The 17421-nt window shown below is 45.4% G+C and overlaps 1 protein-coding gene across 3 annotated transcripts in view; it reads right to left on the bottom strand.

The window, feature by feature from the left end:
• Positions 1-1274: 1274 nt before the first annotated feature.
• LOC142803895 (uncharacterized) overlaps positions 1275-17421 on the bottom strand; it is a 57869-nt gene continuing 41722 nt past the window's right edge. For 2 of the 3 annotated variants that reach the window (XM_075890186.1, XM_075890187.1), the window contains exons 5-6: positions 11536-11820; positions 1275-2826 (exon numbers count right to left, since the gene is read on the bottom strand). In XM_075890186.1, the coding sequence (XP_075746301.1) occupies positions 2609-2826; positions 11536-11820 (503 nt within the window). In that variant the 3' untranslated portion in view covers positions 1275-2608. The remainder of the gene's footprint in view (positions 2827-11535; positions 11821-17421) is intronic. The other variant, XR_012894353.1, reaches the window with a different exon arrangement.

Raw genomic sequence — 17421 nt, 5'->3', positions numbered from 1 at the left:
ACAGTAAGATGTACTCGCATGAAGAACAGGATGTGCAATATCTTATACTCAAACTTGGGCTTACCATTCCAAGAGCACCATAGTAGATTGCGGCTGGCCCGTATTCATACATGAATGGAGGATGCACTATGCCTATTGGTATTATTACGGTAGTCGGCGAGATGTAATGTGCATTGACTTGCTCCTCGTCGAACAGCCTAGTTCTCATGTTTTGCCAGCAGTAGCGAGTGTGAATGCGACGGCTTTTTATCCATGAGGGAAACAGGCGGTTCAGTGAAACGTCCGGAAGAGGTGCTGCACCGTGCGATCAACAATGCACTATTACACTAAGCTCTTTTATTGCTGCGCAAAAGCTATCGGCTGCTGAATAAAATATGAAAACTGTTGAAATCATGTCTGTCATGTTAGGAGTTGAAACGAGCACGTTATGAAATGTAATTAAGAAATGAAGTCTACCCCTCTTATTGGAGGCTACTCGGTGAAATATCTGGGTTTACCAATCCACACACTTTGAAAGCACACGTGAACGCTATATGTGCAGCTGCAGAAAAAAAAGTCATGGTGCTTTTTCTGTAAACTAATACTAGCAATAACAAGCTCTGAGTTGCTTGCAAATTCTATCCTTTTACTCTAGCACATATTTTTCGTCTGACATGCTCCAGTTGCTTGAATATCCTGTGCTGGCTTAAGACAGGAAAGTTAGTAGGAATAAATATTCATTTTTTTCGCTATCAAAAGGACACCTTAAAGGCTTCCAAACCACACCAAGTTCGAAGGCGATGCAGCAGCTTCCTTATCGCTTTCGCTACATTTTCTGTACAAACTCACCCTGTTGTTCTCCACTTATTTCTTCTTAAAACACGCTGAATGTCCACAATAGGCGCTCATTCATGATGCTTTTTCTTTAAACTAATACTAGCAATAACAAGCTCTGAGTTGCTTGCAAATTTTATCCTTTTACTCTAGAACATATTTTTCGTCTGACATGCTTCAGTTGCTTGAATATCCTGTGCTGGCATAAGACAGGAAAGTTAGTAGGATTAAATACTCATTTTTTTCGCTATCAAAAGGACACCTTAAAGGGTCCCAAACCACACCAAGTTCGAAGGCGATGCAGCAGCTTCCTTATCGCTTTCGTTACATTTTGTGTACAAACTCACCCTGTTGTTCTCCACTTATTTCTTCTTAAAACACGCTGAATGTCTACAATAGGCGTTCAGACAGACATGATTTCACGCTTTTCTGTGTACACTTTCACATACACAAACACCAAAAACAAAGTAACTTCGGTTTATTGCACATGACAATCGGGCCTCACAAGAAGGAACGGGCATGCGGCTGCAAGACAAAGGTGGATTGGAGACTATTCAACGCATACCAGTCCCACATATTGACCAATTCGGAGCTTATTTCATCCTGACGTCATGGGAAAAAACTGGTGGCGTCACGAACTGACCCGCAAAAAACTGCAAATGCCGATAGAGAGTACGGCACTAATTCTCGGTATTATTAGAGATTGTTAAGAGGCCCTTTGTTATTTGAAGTAAACCTTAACTTGCTACTGAGGGGAACAGTGCGAAAACGGGACCGAGAAAGATTAAGCGCACAAGACAAGCGTTGCTGTCTACAGCTATATATCTTGATGTAATAAATTTACACACAGCTGTTCGCAGTGCATATGTCGTGTGTTCATTCTTTGTTCGTCCTTTTTTGCGCTGTTCCCCTCAGTGTCATGTACCAAGTAGCCCTTAAAGACAACTTATTGTTCCTCGGCCAACCAGTCAAGTAATCAGTATGTGTTTTTGGTTCCAATAATCAAACTTGATGTGTCCATGCACTCTTTCTTTACGAATAAGTAAGTGGAACCATTTGCCAGTTTTTCTAGTGAATTTGATTATTGTACGCAATAAAGAGTGCGTTGAATACCAATGGTAGACTTGAGGGTTTCTAGTGTTGTGTACAAATCTACCATTTAGTTTTATTTATACTACAGTATAATTGCTTTGCCTTTGTTTTATGTGCAAATTCTGTACCTACCCTTATAAGGTCATGACGGCCCGCACAGTATTCAGTAATAAATGAAATCTCGAACTATACTGATTCGACAATACGCACAATCACCCTTGCACCTAAACCTGAAAAATTACGGAGGTTCACGTCTACACCTATCGCTGATGCTAACTAACTTCTGGCAACCAAGGACATAGATGCTTCTTTACGGGTGATTTAAACAAAACCAGTCATGCTTATATGAAGGAAAAAAAACGAGTGACTCATGAAACTGCCGGCTTGGAACGAAATCAGGCCTTTGAAGAATGCTTTAAGAATCGGCATATTTTTACATCCGGCAATTAATACTGGTATCATCATGAACTAGAATACAGTATTCATATTTTATCAATGATTCCTTCAAACACAGTGGTATGAATTTTACGTCCCGATTTTCCACGAATACCTTTCCGCTTCAGCATTTAGTGCGAAGCACAGTTTTGCACTTGCAACTGCATTTAAACACTACGTAAATGTAAATAAAGTCTTGCGTTCCAAGTGTACAGGCTTACAAGTAATAGCTTTACTTTTTATGGTGAAACGTCAGAAATGTCACCCACTAAACAAGGCGATACTGACCATAAAACGTTTCCACGAACTCGGGGTATATTCGATCCCCTGGACTCCCTGCTTGAATAGTGATTTGAACCAACTTATTCATCAAATGACTACGAGCTTCTTTGGTGAGCCAGGTGGAGTTTTCCAGGGCCTCCCGGAAGGAACTCTTGATTCGGAATGCCATGCGCTTCAAGTACTCTACCGTGTAAGGTGGAGCCACTGTTGAGTAGAAAAAATTGCAGGAACATTGTGTTAGCTTGTCGTATTGAAAATATTCTTACAATTGTGAATGAAATTTATATATTTAACAATAAGACTCACAAAGTTAAAAAACGCGAAAACTACACAGGCAATATTCCATTATTTATAAGATAGTTGTCCTTTCATTTGGTTTATCTACAAGAGTAAAATATATATGAGACCTATTGTTTCTTGAGATCGCTGCAGTTTGTCTTGTAATGAATAAGAACCCTATGTCAGGTATTCTTCTCAACGCTATTTACTTGTTTTGTTCCCACTTTGAATTGCTCGTAAACGCCGCCCACGGTAGAGGTCCCTGCTCTGAGCATTAGATGAGGTAGTGGTAGACATTTTGATTATGGGAGTGTGGGTTTCGTTAGCGAAAGAACACACGACGGAAGGGACACTCAATTGCAACAAATTTATCGTTTTTCGGAGTCGCCGCAAAACCTCGTTGAGACATCGTTGAGACATCGGCCTGGTTTTCTGATGGAAGCTTTTCTTGATTGATTGATTGATTGATTGATTTGTGGGGTTTAACGCCCCTAAACAACTATATCAATATGAGAGATGCCATATTGAAAATCTCCGGAAATTTTGACCGCCTGGGTGCCTTAACGCGTACCAAAATCTGAGCATACGGGCCTACAGCATTTGCGCCTCCATCGGAAATGCAGCCGTCACAGCCAGAATTTGATCGCGTGACCTGCGGGTCAGCAGCCGAGTACCTTATCCACTAGACTACCACGGCGGGGCGGAAGCTTTTCTTTAACTGCGTTGAATTTTCTGGAGCTCTTTCCTAGCACAGGGATGAAATGACACGTATTTCTTTCCGCACGCTGTTTTCCTTGCTTGTTGCCTTGTAAGGGCACAAAAATGTGCAAGCTCCAGGCATTCCGTAACCAAGAGGTAAGCGCCATGCTTTCATCCTATTTGTTCAGGGTTGCAAAAAACGGTGTTTATGTGTGGCATAATATCATACTTGTTGGCCCTGTTTTAGTGAAGCGCAGGGCAGAGCACCAACTGGAGTGCTAAACAATGGCTGGGCTGATTACACATTAAAATTTAAAAAATTCTCGTGAAATTCTCGGCTCTCATCAAGTTTCGATCATATTTACGCAGTCACATTATTGATAGCGCGCTTCCACATGCATTTAGTTGGCTGTCGCCGTTTAATGATCATTGCGACTGCCTGACATGTTGGAAAATTTCCTCGTAGGGCTGTGTTCTAGAGCGGTGGGCAACTAGTGTTGGACACGGACACCTTCGCGTTCTTCTTCATGAGTGACGACAAGGCCCGGTGCTAGACATCTCAGCCTTTTGTTGCTTACGTAAACATTTACAAGTTAATCTCTCAGCAGTGCGAAACTCCTAGATTCTCACGATAAAATGCTTGCTCCGTGATTCATCGACACAACCAACCACTCCCGCATAGCTCGGACAAGCACAACATTTGGCCCTTTGCGACAACGTACTTCGCCGGCATGATCGGAGAACCGATAAAAACTAGTTTGTCAGTACCTTACACTCTGCATTTAAAAGTGAGCGCTGCTTTCCATGCTAATACGTAGTGTGGCAACCTTGGTATTTCGAATGATTAGTACTAATTCTAAAAGTGGTACTAGTGGAGGTGGTGTACCGATACGTCAAGAAGTTCATGAACTCTTGTTCAAAATGACATGATCTCATTGGCAGCGCCGGCAGTTTTCACACTGTCCATAGCGCGCTGGTCCACAGCCTTACCTCTCTCTAGTAGTCTCCGTGGGTTCATCGTCATCGATCTGTACAGCCCACTGCAACAACAGCAGTTAAAATTCCCTGGGTAATGCAACTGATGCGCTTGTGGCAACTACACGTGGCGTGGCGCACTTCCGCCTCTCTTTGTCGGTTTACCTTCATCAACGGCTTCGACGGGAGTACCTGAATGAGAGCAACAATCTCCTTCTTCCCGAAGTTGTTGAAGCTATTCCTACACTTGTGTCACGTAGTTCACTGCACGACCACCATGCTTCACTCTTGCACGACTGCATGTCGGCGAATGCGCGCTTCAATCGCGATTTCGGCGAAATGCCTTCAGTATACCTCACGGCCGAGCCTACAAATGGCAACGTCTTTCTCCCCTTTGTTACGGAACCGAACTCCGCTACTGAGAGCACTACTCTCCCTTTATTAGGTATAGTGCGGTCTGCCCGCGTCCCACATCATTCACACAGCCGTACCATATCACTCGAATGATTCCGACTCCGTACCGACTTCTGACATGGTGAGAAATGCAGGAAAGAGCCACGACTCCCACAGAGGCCTCATCTCCACTGCCCAAAAGTGCCAAAACTGACTCGCGCCGCCACTACTACTGCGGTCACGTTCGTGCATCGTTTACCGAGGCCCGGTGGCGCAGTCGCCCACGTTACGGCACCTGCTCTTGCTCGGCTCCGACCTTTACAGCCTGTGCCGCCGCATCATTTCTCTACGAATTCTCTCCTTCAATCGCACCAATCCTTCTCTCTGCAATCCTCTCTCGACAGTGACGCTCCCTGCAAGCACATACTCGCCAATGCTAAAGCATGTCGAAAGAAATTAAGTTTCGCCTTAACGGCCACACAGTAAATCATTTTCTGCTGATATGTATTCCTTCATATCGAGCCTTTATTGTGATCTCTACAGTTCTTGAGTCAACGGCTGCTAAGGTGATTTCGCGATATATTGCCTCCAAGAGCTACTTTTCTTTGATTCCGTAAACAAATTAAACGGGCCCTGCAACACTTCATGAGCATGGTCGAAAAACGTCACTCAATACTGGGGCTATTATATTGTTACGTGATTTCGGCTGACTGTAATAGGGCATTGTGAGACATACGCAAAAAAGGGTGCCTCAGACTGAGAGGGAAGTAGTGGACGTTGTAGGTGAGCTATGTTGCGGCTGCGGACTGACTGCTGTTATTTTCCACGTAACATTTTGGCCGAAGTGCTGGGTGCTCTTTGAACAACGGAGCTACGCAGTGGGCGTCTCCTTAAATCTGCTACCATAACTCCGGGTGAGGATACGCCTTCGCCACCAACCTCGGTAACGACAGCAACTCGGTACGTTGCCGTAACGCAGCCCCGTGATTCCGGTACCTTTACTTGACAGGCCAATGCGAATGTGAACAAGTGACTTAGTATGTGAGAGCGCGTCAGCAAGCAATGTGGCTGGGACCAAGCCGTTATGCTTGCGAATGTCATCTTCTATCTTGACAAGACCCCTCGCATCTGGTTTGAGACCCACGAGCACGGAATCACAAGCTGGGAAATGTTTAAACAGTTCCGCAACGTTTTTGGCAACCAGTGTGGTCAACAGCTTAATGCCCGAAAGCAATTGGCCGTACGTACAGATACGTCCACGAGCCCTACTTGATTTATATTCAAGTCGTGTTAGCATTGTGTCAAAGGTCCCATCCCAACATGACTGAAGCTGAGAAAATATCGCACGTTTTAAAAGGAATCCCTGACGATGCGTTCCACCTGCTTGTATTTACGAACGTAACGACCATCGTCGCCGTGATCAAAGAGTGCCGCCGTCTCGAGCAGGCGAAGAGTCGACGCATTTTACACCAGTTCCAGCGCCTACCTAACACCGCTGCAACGTCTTCTTGCGAAGCCACTTCTTGTCAGCCGTCTACAACCGAAGACATTACGCATGTCGTCCGACGTGAACTCGAGGCCGCTTACCCGGCTGCCAACAAACCGACGTTGCCCGGTGCCTCAACGCCAGCTGTCTCTTTTATCCAGGCTGCTGTCCGCCAGGAATTCACCAACCTGGGTATCCTGTCCACTGCCCTTTCCCTGGATAATACTGATGCCTTTGTAGCTTCTATTGACATGAGACGTCGCCATCCGTACTCTCTTCGAACCAGAAATTCATCTGAATGGCGTAGAGCTTATGATAAGCCAATCTGCTTCCGCTGTGGTCGCGCGGGGCACATCATTCGTTACTGCCGCAGCCAGTGGCAATCTATGCCTTATGGCTTGTATCCAACTTACAATACCTCATTCCATACCCCGAGCCACCGTTATCCGACCCGCACTGAGTCTACAGCACTTACTGCCCCAGAGGACAGTGGCCACCTTGTCTCGTTGTCACCGCCGCCTCACAGCTGTCCTTCCCGTTCAAACGGGTCGCCGCTCTACCTCGCCATCGTTTAACCGCCGCATGTTCCCGGAAAACTAGGCTACGCAGCTTCTGGAGGTGAAGCTGCCCAGTCTACCTTACCCAAAAATCCTCTGTTGCCCTTACGTTTGAACCGGAACACCATTGAAATATATGTGGATGGCACAGCTGTTGAAGCTTTGATTGGTATGGGCGCTCACGTCTCTATTATGAGTTCGCATTTTCGTCGTCGCATAAAAAAGGTCCTCACGCCCCATTTGACCAGTGTCGTCTAAGTTGCAGATGGCGCAAGAGTCCCTGTTGTCGGTATGTGCACAGCTCAACTTACCGTAGCCGGTCATCAAGTGGTTGTCCTTTTTACCGTGCTTGCAACATGTTGCCACGACCTCATACTCGGCCTCGATTTTCGTGCCGCCAATTGTGCTCTGATTGATTGCTCCACTGGTGTGCTCCACCTTCAACGGCCACAAATTAGTGACGCCCCGTACCAACCTACACGTCGATTACAATATAGCGACTTTGTTCACCTGCCCTCCAAAACTGTGACGTACATCAATTTTCTGTGCTCACCAGCTGTGCCCAAAGGGAACTATTATGCTAGGACTCTCACTGACGTACTCCTTGCACATATTAGCGCAGTTCCCTACACGCTGCTCAGCGTCACCGATAACAGAACTTGTCTACCACTTGTAAATTTCGGCTACATAAATCAAGTGCTTCCACAAGGCATTTCTGTGGCCCACCTGTGTCCGTTGCTCGATTCACAAACTGAAGTGCTTGCCTTACACCCTTGTTTTAACTCAGTACACACCACTTGCAGCACATTCGGGCAGCCGTCAAATTGTAGACATGATCACTAATGATCCTCCACTTCCGCCAGTTGACGCCCTACAGTACTTTCTCAAGGCCTACCAGAATATTTTTAATTTTGGCAACCGACCTCTAGGGCAGACGTCCTTTGTTCAGCATCGCATACACACAGGTGATCGCATACACACAGCATCGCATACACACAGGCCGTACGTTGCTTTCGAAAGTGGTTGAAGATATCTTGCGTTATTACGAGTGTGTCAACCCATAGTCACTTCAGCTATCCCCGAGAGAAATAGGGTTTCTTGATGTCAGCTGTTGAAATTACAATGTCACACACACATTTTTTTTTTGCAATAGCAATTATAAAGACACTCTCAGTTGAATTTCGCCACCGGCGTCGGCGTCGATGTCATGCACCGTGCATGTATACGTTTCTATATATGTGAAAATGCAAGAAAGAAACAAATCAGAAAAAAATTGGCCCCAGATCTGCTTTGTAAACTGCAAATGTCGTCGAAAGACGATAATCTTGCATCCGAAGAGAGTGAACAAAATATTTATTTCATTTTCTGCGGAATAAAATTGGTGAATGGTATTCTGAAGGCGCTGCGTTAAAGTGCCTCGAGCGTGCAGCGGAGGTGAACGAGAGCATCGAGGCACGTTAGAGTTACTGTATACGCTACCTTTAGGTAGCAGAGGTAGCGCCAAGGTACGCCATCTTGGGTTAAAATGTCTTGCGGGAAAGCCACTCACCCCCCGCGTAGCAGCCGCGCTCGCGCTTATAGCGTTGCTTTATTAATTTATTTTCTTTGTTCTCTTTCTATTTTTTTGTGAAGGTACGCGACAAGCTCAGTTTCTCTGGTGATGCCTGAAAGCCTTGATTTAATGTTTACGTTTAGGTAAGTATAGTTGAAAAAAAACGCGCGTCAGCTCATTGAAGCAGTAGTACATATGTATATTGATAGTAGGCCACACATTAGCTTCAGCATTTTTGCAGTGTTTTTTTCCATTTAGATATATCACTATCGGGCTAGAGTTGAAATATTTTCATCGCGTTGGGCTCATGCGTTAACTGTGGGAGTTAGCAAGCTAAAGCTATTTAGTCTTCAAATGAATCGAGTTGGTTAGCGATCGAGAGTGGCCATGCGACGCCCGCGTTAAGCGTGCATCCCGTATTACGCTCGTATTAAAATCGCGGCTCACAACAATTGATGCGAATCATCGTTCGACTACCTTGTCGTGTCCGACTTTCTTTTCACTTAAGGTTTCAAAGCTGCATTCCTATCACGCACTACCAGCAACACCTTGCCGATTCAAATAGTTCTAGCTTAAATTCTTCTTTTTTGTTTAGCCTTTTAACAGCCGGACAGATTTTGGGCGTGTGCAGCTGACACACGATGCACGAATTTGCATATATAACGCATTCACTATTGCATCGCTGGTTAATACAAATAGAGCAATTTTTTTCTGTGTCGTGGACAGATTGAAAAAACCAAGCGCATGGGCGTCAGCAGAGAAGCGGAAAAGGGGCCCTTGTCCCCCTCAAGCCACAACAGTACTTGACCTCATCCAAGCTAAACCTGTCCTCTCGGTCTCCCTAAACCGCAATGCAACAATGATTTGCACCACTAAGAGAAAATCCTCCTGACGAGAATGGCCAAGCGTTTATTCCTTCCGACTGAACTATAACCTTTCAATAGCAACAGCTGCTGCACCTGCGGCTAATCGCATGGACTGTACAAAGTACAATTCAACAGAGAATGCTTTTGCTGCCGCATTTCTCGTGACCGACAGGCAGCATAAGCTATAATAATGAAGAAGCACGGCGAGAATGACAACAGCTGTTGTCAACCCTGCGTGATCTGCCCAGAATCTGCATAGCATTGGCTTCTCCGCAGTGCAAATGAACCACCTGTGACCACTTGATGGCGCTCGGTGAATAGGGGCGCTGAACTCTTGTGGGTTGGGTGGAGCGAGTGGTGCCCGGAAAACAGTGGCGCAACTCTGCTACCTAAAGATAGCATGTACAGTGAATCTAAGGTACGTTAGACACGAGCGCCATCTGGCAGTTATCTTTCAAAACAAAGGAGGGCGTGCGCGACTGTGAGGAAAGATGCGTGGCGTCTCTGAGGTGATAAGGCGCAGTCTAACGTTCTTTAGATTCACTGTATATGCTACCTAAAGGTAGCCTATACAGTGAAGCTAAGGCACGTTAGACACGAGTGCGAACTCGCAGTTATCTTCGAAAACAAAGGAAGTCGTGCGCGCCTGCGGGGAAAGATACGTCCCTTCTCTGAGGCGATAAAGCGTAGATCGTAAAGCGACTGACAGGTGTCACCACCGTGTCGTTTTAGCAAAGCGTTGGTAACACTTGCCTTTTTTGAGCATCGCGCTGCACTGTCAGCGCAGCTTGTTTAACGATACGGTCCTTATGATTAGTTCTGTGTGCCTTCTCGAGTATAAAGGCACACTTTCAAAGCATCGACGTTTTGTTATAGTACCTCATATATGCGAAATGTCGGATTTTTATTTGACATTCGCAAAAGTATGTATGACATTTGCAAAAGTATATTGGTGGGCGCTGTGGAAGGAGTCGTCCTGAGGTTGCTTGAAGGGCGGACAAACAGACAAATGTACAAACAAACAGATAGACCAAACTTTTTTCGTCGAAGGTCCGCAAGAGAAACTATCGTCTTTAAAAGAGTCTTTAAAACACTTCGGCGTGCATAATGGAACGTGGGACCTCTGCGTCGTGAAAAGGAGGCGTTGACCACTGAGCCACCCCGGATAACGTTCTTCATCGTTCAAACGGCAGGTGATTTGTATATACCACTTACCGCTGCTGTGTTTTGAGCATTACCACAAAGACAGCGCAATGAGCGCATGTCGCCACATTGCGCAGCGGCGCACTCTAATATCCTATGCGTAGTTTGGCCGGCTTAGAGAAGGGGAGCTACGCTTCTCATGCATCCTTATCTCGGGGTGGCGACCAGGGGAGGATCGTACGCCTTTGCTGGCCTAGGGCTTTACGTGGAACGATTCTGCTGTATATAGTTACCGGGCGCACAAACGTCACTGCAATTATTGCAGTCTCCGTTAGCGAAAAGCGCGTGCTTTTCAGACTCAGGGAAGTAACAATTAAGACGCTTATTCGCGTGCATTCGTACCTGTGAATACTTTTTCTGCGTAATTTGTGCGCAAGAAACACGGGCCACGTTTCGATCTGCTTTCCATTCTGGGCGTGAACTTTCACATTGTTGCTATTGCATGCATTGCTTCACCTTTTCGGCAAAGCTATGACTTTTTTCAGACAACGGGATTGAGAGCAGCGTACATTCTTACTCTCTACCTTATTTATTTCCGAACTTCGATATTAATGGTTTCGATGCTAGGTTCGACATTAATTATTCCGAGCCTCTGGCTTCTGTTCAAAAGTTCCGCACTCATTAGCTTTTACTTGAGAATAACCAACTAGCTCGAGGCAACGCCTTTTTTATACAATAAAACCATTTGATGATTACTTGGAAAGAGCTTCGAGACCACTTCAACCACCACAATGTTGCTTTTGCGTTAATGTCATTTCATTCATGTTGTCACCGTGTTGGCTGACGCCAACTACATTGAGCGTATGAAACGTGTGCCGCAATGCTGCGAATGTCCTGTTCGCAGGAAGCACATCTCCTTAAAAACCTTGCGGAGCCGTAATGTGTCACAGAGATTATACGCACCCGTGTTGAAGTAGTTGCTCAGAACTGCCAGTCTCATTACATTCTTGACGTGCACGAAACAAGATTCTTCTGCTGTCCGGTCACCGCGGAACAAGTATGGCTCAGTGAACTCGGCCAGCTGCCTATATATGCTCCAGGCGACCAGGTATTGCAATCCAGCTTTGCCAATGACATCGTCCTCGAACAGCTTCTTGATCATCCTGGTACCGTGTACGTAGTTGTAAATTATGGCATCATCCCCGTAATAGCCTTCGGTGTACTTGGAAAAGTAGTTGCCCCACTGCTCTGGTGTGGAAAAAGTAAATTTTGTCAAAGATAGTAGAGTTACGTCATTATAATATTTTCTTCGTTATTGCTAATACCTTTGCATACGTCACATATGCTACCTCGGCAGCGCCAGTGCTTAAGGTACTCCACTACTGACATGCAGGTCGAGAAGTCAAATCAATGCTGCGACGGCCGCATTTTCGATGGATGTGAAAATGCAGTAGGCCCGCGTGCTCAGATTTGCGTGCACGTAAAGAACCCCAGCTAGCCAAAAATTCCGCAGCACTCCGCTACGGCGTCCCTCTTAATCACATGGTGGTTTCTGGAACGTTAAATTCCAGACATTTATCAAAGCAAAGCTACCTGGGTTTTAGGCTGATGATTTACCGGTGCCACCCACTACATATACCCACTTGATAAGGCACGGCGGCACTGCCAGGATGCAACACCTCAACCCGTTTGTTTATCTACCGCAGATATTTGGCGTCCTGCTGCTCGCACAAGCAGGAGGCGAAGAACCGGCTCTGCTATCTGGATACGACGGCGCACCACTTCCAAGCCATCAAGCGCATCATGTGCGCATTGCGCACATGAAATCTACGCTCGGCTATTTGCCTGGAAACAGGCCTGCCTCGGTGACTTCATGCGCCGACGCGGATCGCCACAACGTGAAGATGGCGCTGCTGGCAGACTGGAGTGGTATCAAGACTGGACACCCCTCGACTCAAGCCATAGGGCATGGCGGCGCTGCCAGGATGCAACACCTCAACCCGTTTGTTTACCTACCGCAGGTGAGCAGGCGTTATCACAAATGTATTCGTTCAAACTACCTATGCCTGATAGTGCTGCCGTGCCCTAGGCAGATTTGTGCCCTATGGAGTGACATGTGTACCTGTATCAAGGAATTACTGTTTCTCAGTGGCGACATTGAAACAAACCCAGGACCCGATATGAACAAGATAATGAAACAGCTTCAAGTAATTGCAGATGACATAAAAGAAGTAGAAGAAGAACGTTTAAAACCTATTGAAGCAAAACTTGAACAAGTAACGTTACTGGAAAACAAGTTCACGTCCTGTGTCTCCCAAGAAAACAATCTTCAAAAAACCGTTCATTACTTGGAATTAAAAATAGACGACTTAGAAAACCGGTCTAGAAGGTCAAACGTACTTGTGTATGGCGTACCGGAGAAGGCAGACGAACACCCCGAAACCCTCGAACAAACCACAACTGAGCAGATACTTAAGAACATACCAAAGATCAAACCCGTTCCAATAGAAAGAATCTACAGGATAGGAAAACAAAACGCTCAAAAACCTAGACCAGTGATGCTGAGACTCCTCGACTTCCGAGACAAAGTAACCATTCTTATAAACTGCACGAAACTAAAGAGCACCACTTTCTCTGTTGGAGAGGACTTCTCAAATAGAATAAGATACATCAGAAAAGTGCTTTGGCAAAATGCAAAAACCAAAAAAGAAGCTGGAGACAAAGTATTTCTACTCTATGACAAGTTAAAAGTGAATGAAGATCTGTACCGATGGTATGATGATACAAATGATATTGTGCTCGTAAGCGCTCGCCGTCACACCATTAACCATGAAAAAAACGACGAAGTGAAAGCATCAGTCGAGCCACAACGACGTAGCCAACGAAAGAAATAACATTTCTTACCTTAAACACCCACAGCATGCTTCAAAAAATAGTACCGCTTGAATCCTTACTTCTTGGAATTGAACCCGACTTCGTAGCTTTGACAAAAACATGGCTTACAAATGAGATAAAGGATTTTGAGGTAACACCCACCAACTGCGTCATCATTCGTAAAGATAGGCAGACGCGCGGGGGAGGTGTGGCCATCCTACTTAATAAAGAGCTTTCCTTTGAAATACTTCCTGAGGTTAACGGAGTCGAGGCAATATTTTGCAAGCTTCTCTTCACTTCTCACCCAGTATTTGTTGGCTGCGTTTATCGTAGCCCATCTTCAGACAAGGATAGCTTGCAGGCATTGCACACGTATATGCATCGGTATGTTCTCGGAGCCAGGCTAATTTTGCTCGGCGATTTTAACTTACCCGATATAAACTGGCGAACAATGCAACACAACAGCGCATGCACGGGTGCGCTCATTGACATCATGTTGACATTTAATCTGTCCCAAATCGCAAAACAGCCTACCCGTATCCAAGGGTGCTGTTCTAATATACTCGACTTGGTGTTCTTAAGCGATCATTTTCCTGCCGATAATGCACAGGTTGAAATTATTTAGGGCATATCAGACCACAAAGTTATTCAGGGCTCCGTTTCAATAGTTGACATCCCTATACCGTCCAACTCCTTTTCTGCCTATCTTGACTTTAACCATGCCGATGACACCAGTATACTTGATCATCTTTTCTATGAACTTGCTTCATTTGAACTACTTGCGATTGATTCAAACACAAATGTGGAAATACTATGGGAAAGCTTCAAATCAGTCGTAACACATTGCGTTCTTAACTATGTGCCATCTAAAACAAAGAAAACACGAAAGCATAATTCCTGGATAACGCGTGAAATTATTCATTGCAAGCGTGAAGTAAAGCGCCTCAGAAAAACTTTGAAGGCAAAACCTACTCCACAAACTCGGAACAAGTTGAGTCAAGCTATTACTAAGATGAAATCCCAAATAAAAATGTCCAAAGCAAACTATTTTACAAGTACGCAGGTCTCTTAACAATAAAAAACCGCGCTAAACTGGCACGTCAGAAATTCCTATATCAGTTAGTTCACCATCAGCTAAACATAGACAGTTCAAAGTACATGTCATTTAAAGAAACAAGGCCAACACCACAAAAGCATTCTCAGACACTGAATGAATATCAGTGCCGGACGGACTGTCTGAAGTATTCTTTTTTTCCACTAGCAATTCGCGAGTTGAATAACTTGCCAATCAGTATAACAAACAGTCAATCATTGGAAAATTTTTCATCTCTGCTCGAATGTTATTTATTGTCTTCAGAACTGACGAACTCTGTTTTTTTCTTGTCCACTGTTTGAAGTGCTCACTTTTCTTTTTTTCAGTACTAGTTGGAATTGATGTCCCATGCTACTGAATGTATTTTAGTGGTACAGAGGTAGTCATCAAATGTATTTCTGTCTGCTTTGTCTCACTCGTTATTATAATAATTCAGTGAGTACCCTCTGTATAAATCTTGCCCTTTCACAATGTATGTGCCCTTCCTTCAATAATCCCTAATTGGGATTGGCAGTATATGTAAATAAATAAATGAGTAAAATATACGACAGCCTATTGCTGATAAAATGGTAAAATTGGCCGTATAATAAACTACAACATAAATAAGGCGACCTGAGGCTCTCTGGGGGGAGCTCCTCGTTGAAAGACAAGACCTTCATCTTACGAGTTCACTCTGATACCGATCATAGCCTTCCTCTTTTTTCTGCTTCTGAGCAGAACGCTCGAAACGTGGTGATTCCACCCTAACAGGGAGACTAGGTGCAGGTGGGGAAGTTCAGCCTAGCGCACTTGCTTTTTGTCTCATTTCTTTCTCTCCACGTGAGCCATAAAATGAGTCCTAGTGGTGGCAAGCCTTGCTGATTCGGTGGCCACTCGGTGGTTCTTGAGCCAACTGATTTATTTTAAGACATTTTCTGCACATGTTCTGATCTAGGACTTAGTGGTGTTTTGGCAAGATCACTAGTACGCCAACAGCCAACGTTGTTTATACACGAAAGCTTTTGACGCGGAGGTTAACTACTCCTCCGCTGACGTATGTCACGGATATGACGTTGTAAAATATATAGAACTATTAGCAAAAACGATATTACAAAACTCCGCCACTGGGCGAAGCTTTTGAATATTGCTGACTTATGGGAAAAAAGTGTCGCTTTTGACGATATTTTCCCCAAGGCATAAGGCCTGGGATAGTGAGTCAATTTTGCCCTAGTACAACGGTGAAAGGAAAGGGTGTTGTATTCTTTGTCGTATTACCATCAGCCAGCGTCATCATGATGCTGAGTTCACCCCTTCTCGAGTTCACTGTGCGCAGTACTTTTGTAACGCAATTCGCCCACATGAGGGTATAGCATATCGGGGCGGGGGGCGTAGACGAAAAGTAAGCCCCTCGAGTAAAGCAAGGCAGGTTCAGTCTGCCATGGGTGCAACCGACCTATCCGATTGTTCGAGCTCAGCTGAGCCCATTCCGACAGGAGTGCTCTCCCTTCTACTCGCCCCGAAGAGCGGCGCAGGAAGAGTAGTCAGGACCGTCCAGCATCACCACTGGCAGAAAGAAGCCAACGCACTGCTTAGCCGACTCCGGCTAATAGGCCTGTGGGGCACATCTCCGCACCACATGCAGAGGGTAGCTTGCAACCCGCGCAAGAACAGCCTGCATTTTTACGTGGTACAGGGTGTTCTTTTAATATAAAAGCCACGACTCCAACTTGACTGGATTACAGGGGGACGCAACAACCCAAACATTTATGACACCTCTGAATCACGAATGGATTCGGGTCAGTCGCGAAGCAGCAATGATATCCAAACCCCACATTACGGCCTCTTAATTGGCTGGATTACAGCGGCTTGGAAGTTCCCGGGATCTTAGCGGTACGTACCTCGTAACCTCTCACAAATACAGCCATTATATGCCAAGTCCTCCGAAAAGTTGCAGTATAGGTGCTTACCAACCCTTCCAGCCAAACTAGCACAGTTGGTAACCCCAGTTGGTAACCTAAGCCAGCAGGATAATTGTGGAACTCTTCCTTGAATGCTCGCTAGTGGTAATCGGTTCATGAGCGGCCCCCTGTCAGAGTGATATATAACGGACCACATCAACTCCAGGCAATGGAGTAGAGAGGCTCGCCACAGATCCCCGTTGTGGAAAATCCTGGTAGCCTGTCATAGACCTACAATGTCGGAAACCTCGGTCAAGTCTCGGACATGTTGTGGTCGGTCTTCTGGCACAAGGTTGACATTTATTGAATGTATACCTAATGGGGCTTGGTTGGCGTCTGACTACGCACAGTCAATTGTTTTTAGACAGCAATCTGTTGTCCAAAGAGGTTCCCTAAAAGATCGCATAGCAGTTTCTTGCCCCTATTGCAAAGAACGGCATCCCCAGCGTGATTCCAGTACGCTCATTGGTATTGGTACACGCTGGGGTCACTGGTACGCGCTGGCATAAACTGTTACTAAACAGGGTGCACTGAGAAATAGTGTTGCAGCAATACTTTTTTTTTCAGACTCGTTGCTTCATACTTGAAAAATTGATTCACTGCAAAAACTTGACGGAAAACGAGGGAGACAGGAAAAAGAGAGGGTGGTACTCCAAGAGGACTGTGGTTGTGATACAGGCCAGCAACAGTTCGCAAAGCACAAAAGGAAGGCGAATAGAATGGCGGAGTTCTTGTGGCAGAACGTCAGGTCAACCTTTACTTCCAAACCACGACTGTCTGCAACAGGCAGTAGTGTCACTTACCTGGGAGACGTAAGGATTCCTGCAACAGTGGAGCAAGTCCTCAAAAAGGGTCCCAAATGCAGTTTCCAACCTCGTTCAACGCGTCCTGAAATGTTGTCCATTGTGCATTGATTTGGCCAACGTGTGCAAGAGCAGGACCAGC

This window comes from Rhipicephalus microplus, chromosome 3 (assembly GCF_043290135.1).
Source record: "Rhipicephalus microplus isolate Deutch F79 chromosome 3, USDA_Rmic, whole genome shotgun sequence".
In the NCBI taxonomy this organism is placed as follows: domain Eukaryota; kingdom Metazoa; phylum Arthropoda; class Arachnida; order Ixodida; family Ixodidae; genus Rhipicephalus; species Rhipicephalus microplus.
Note: the sequence above shows the minus strand (reverse complement) of the source record. Positions and strands in the feature narration are given on the sequence as shown.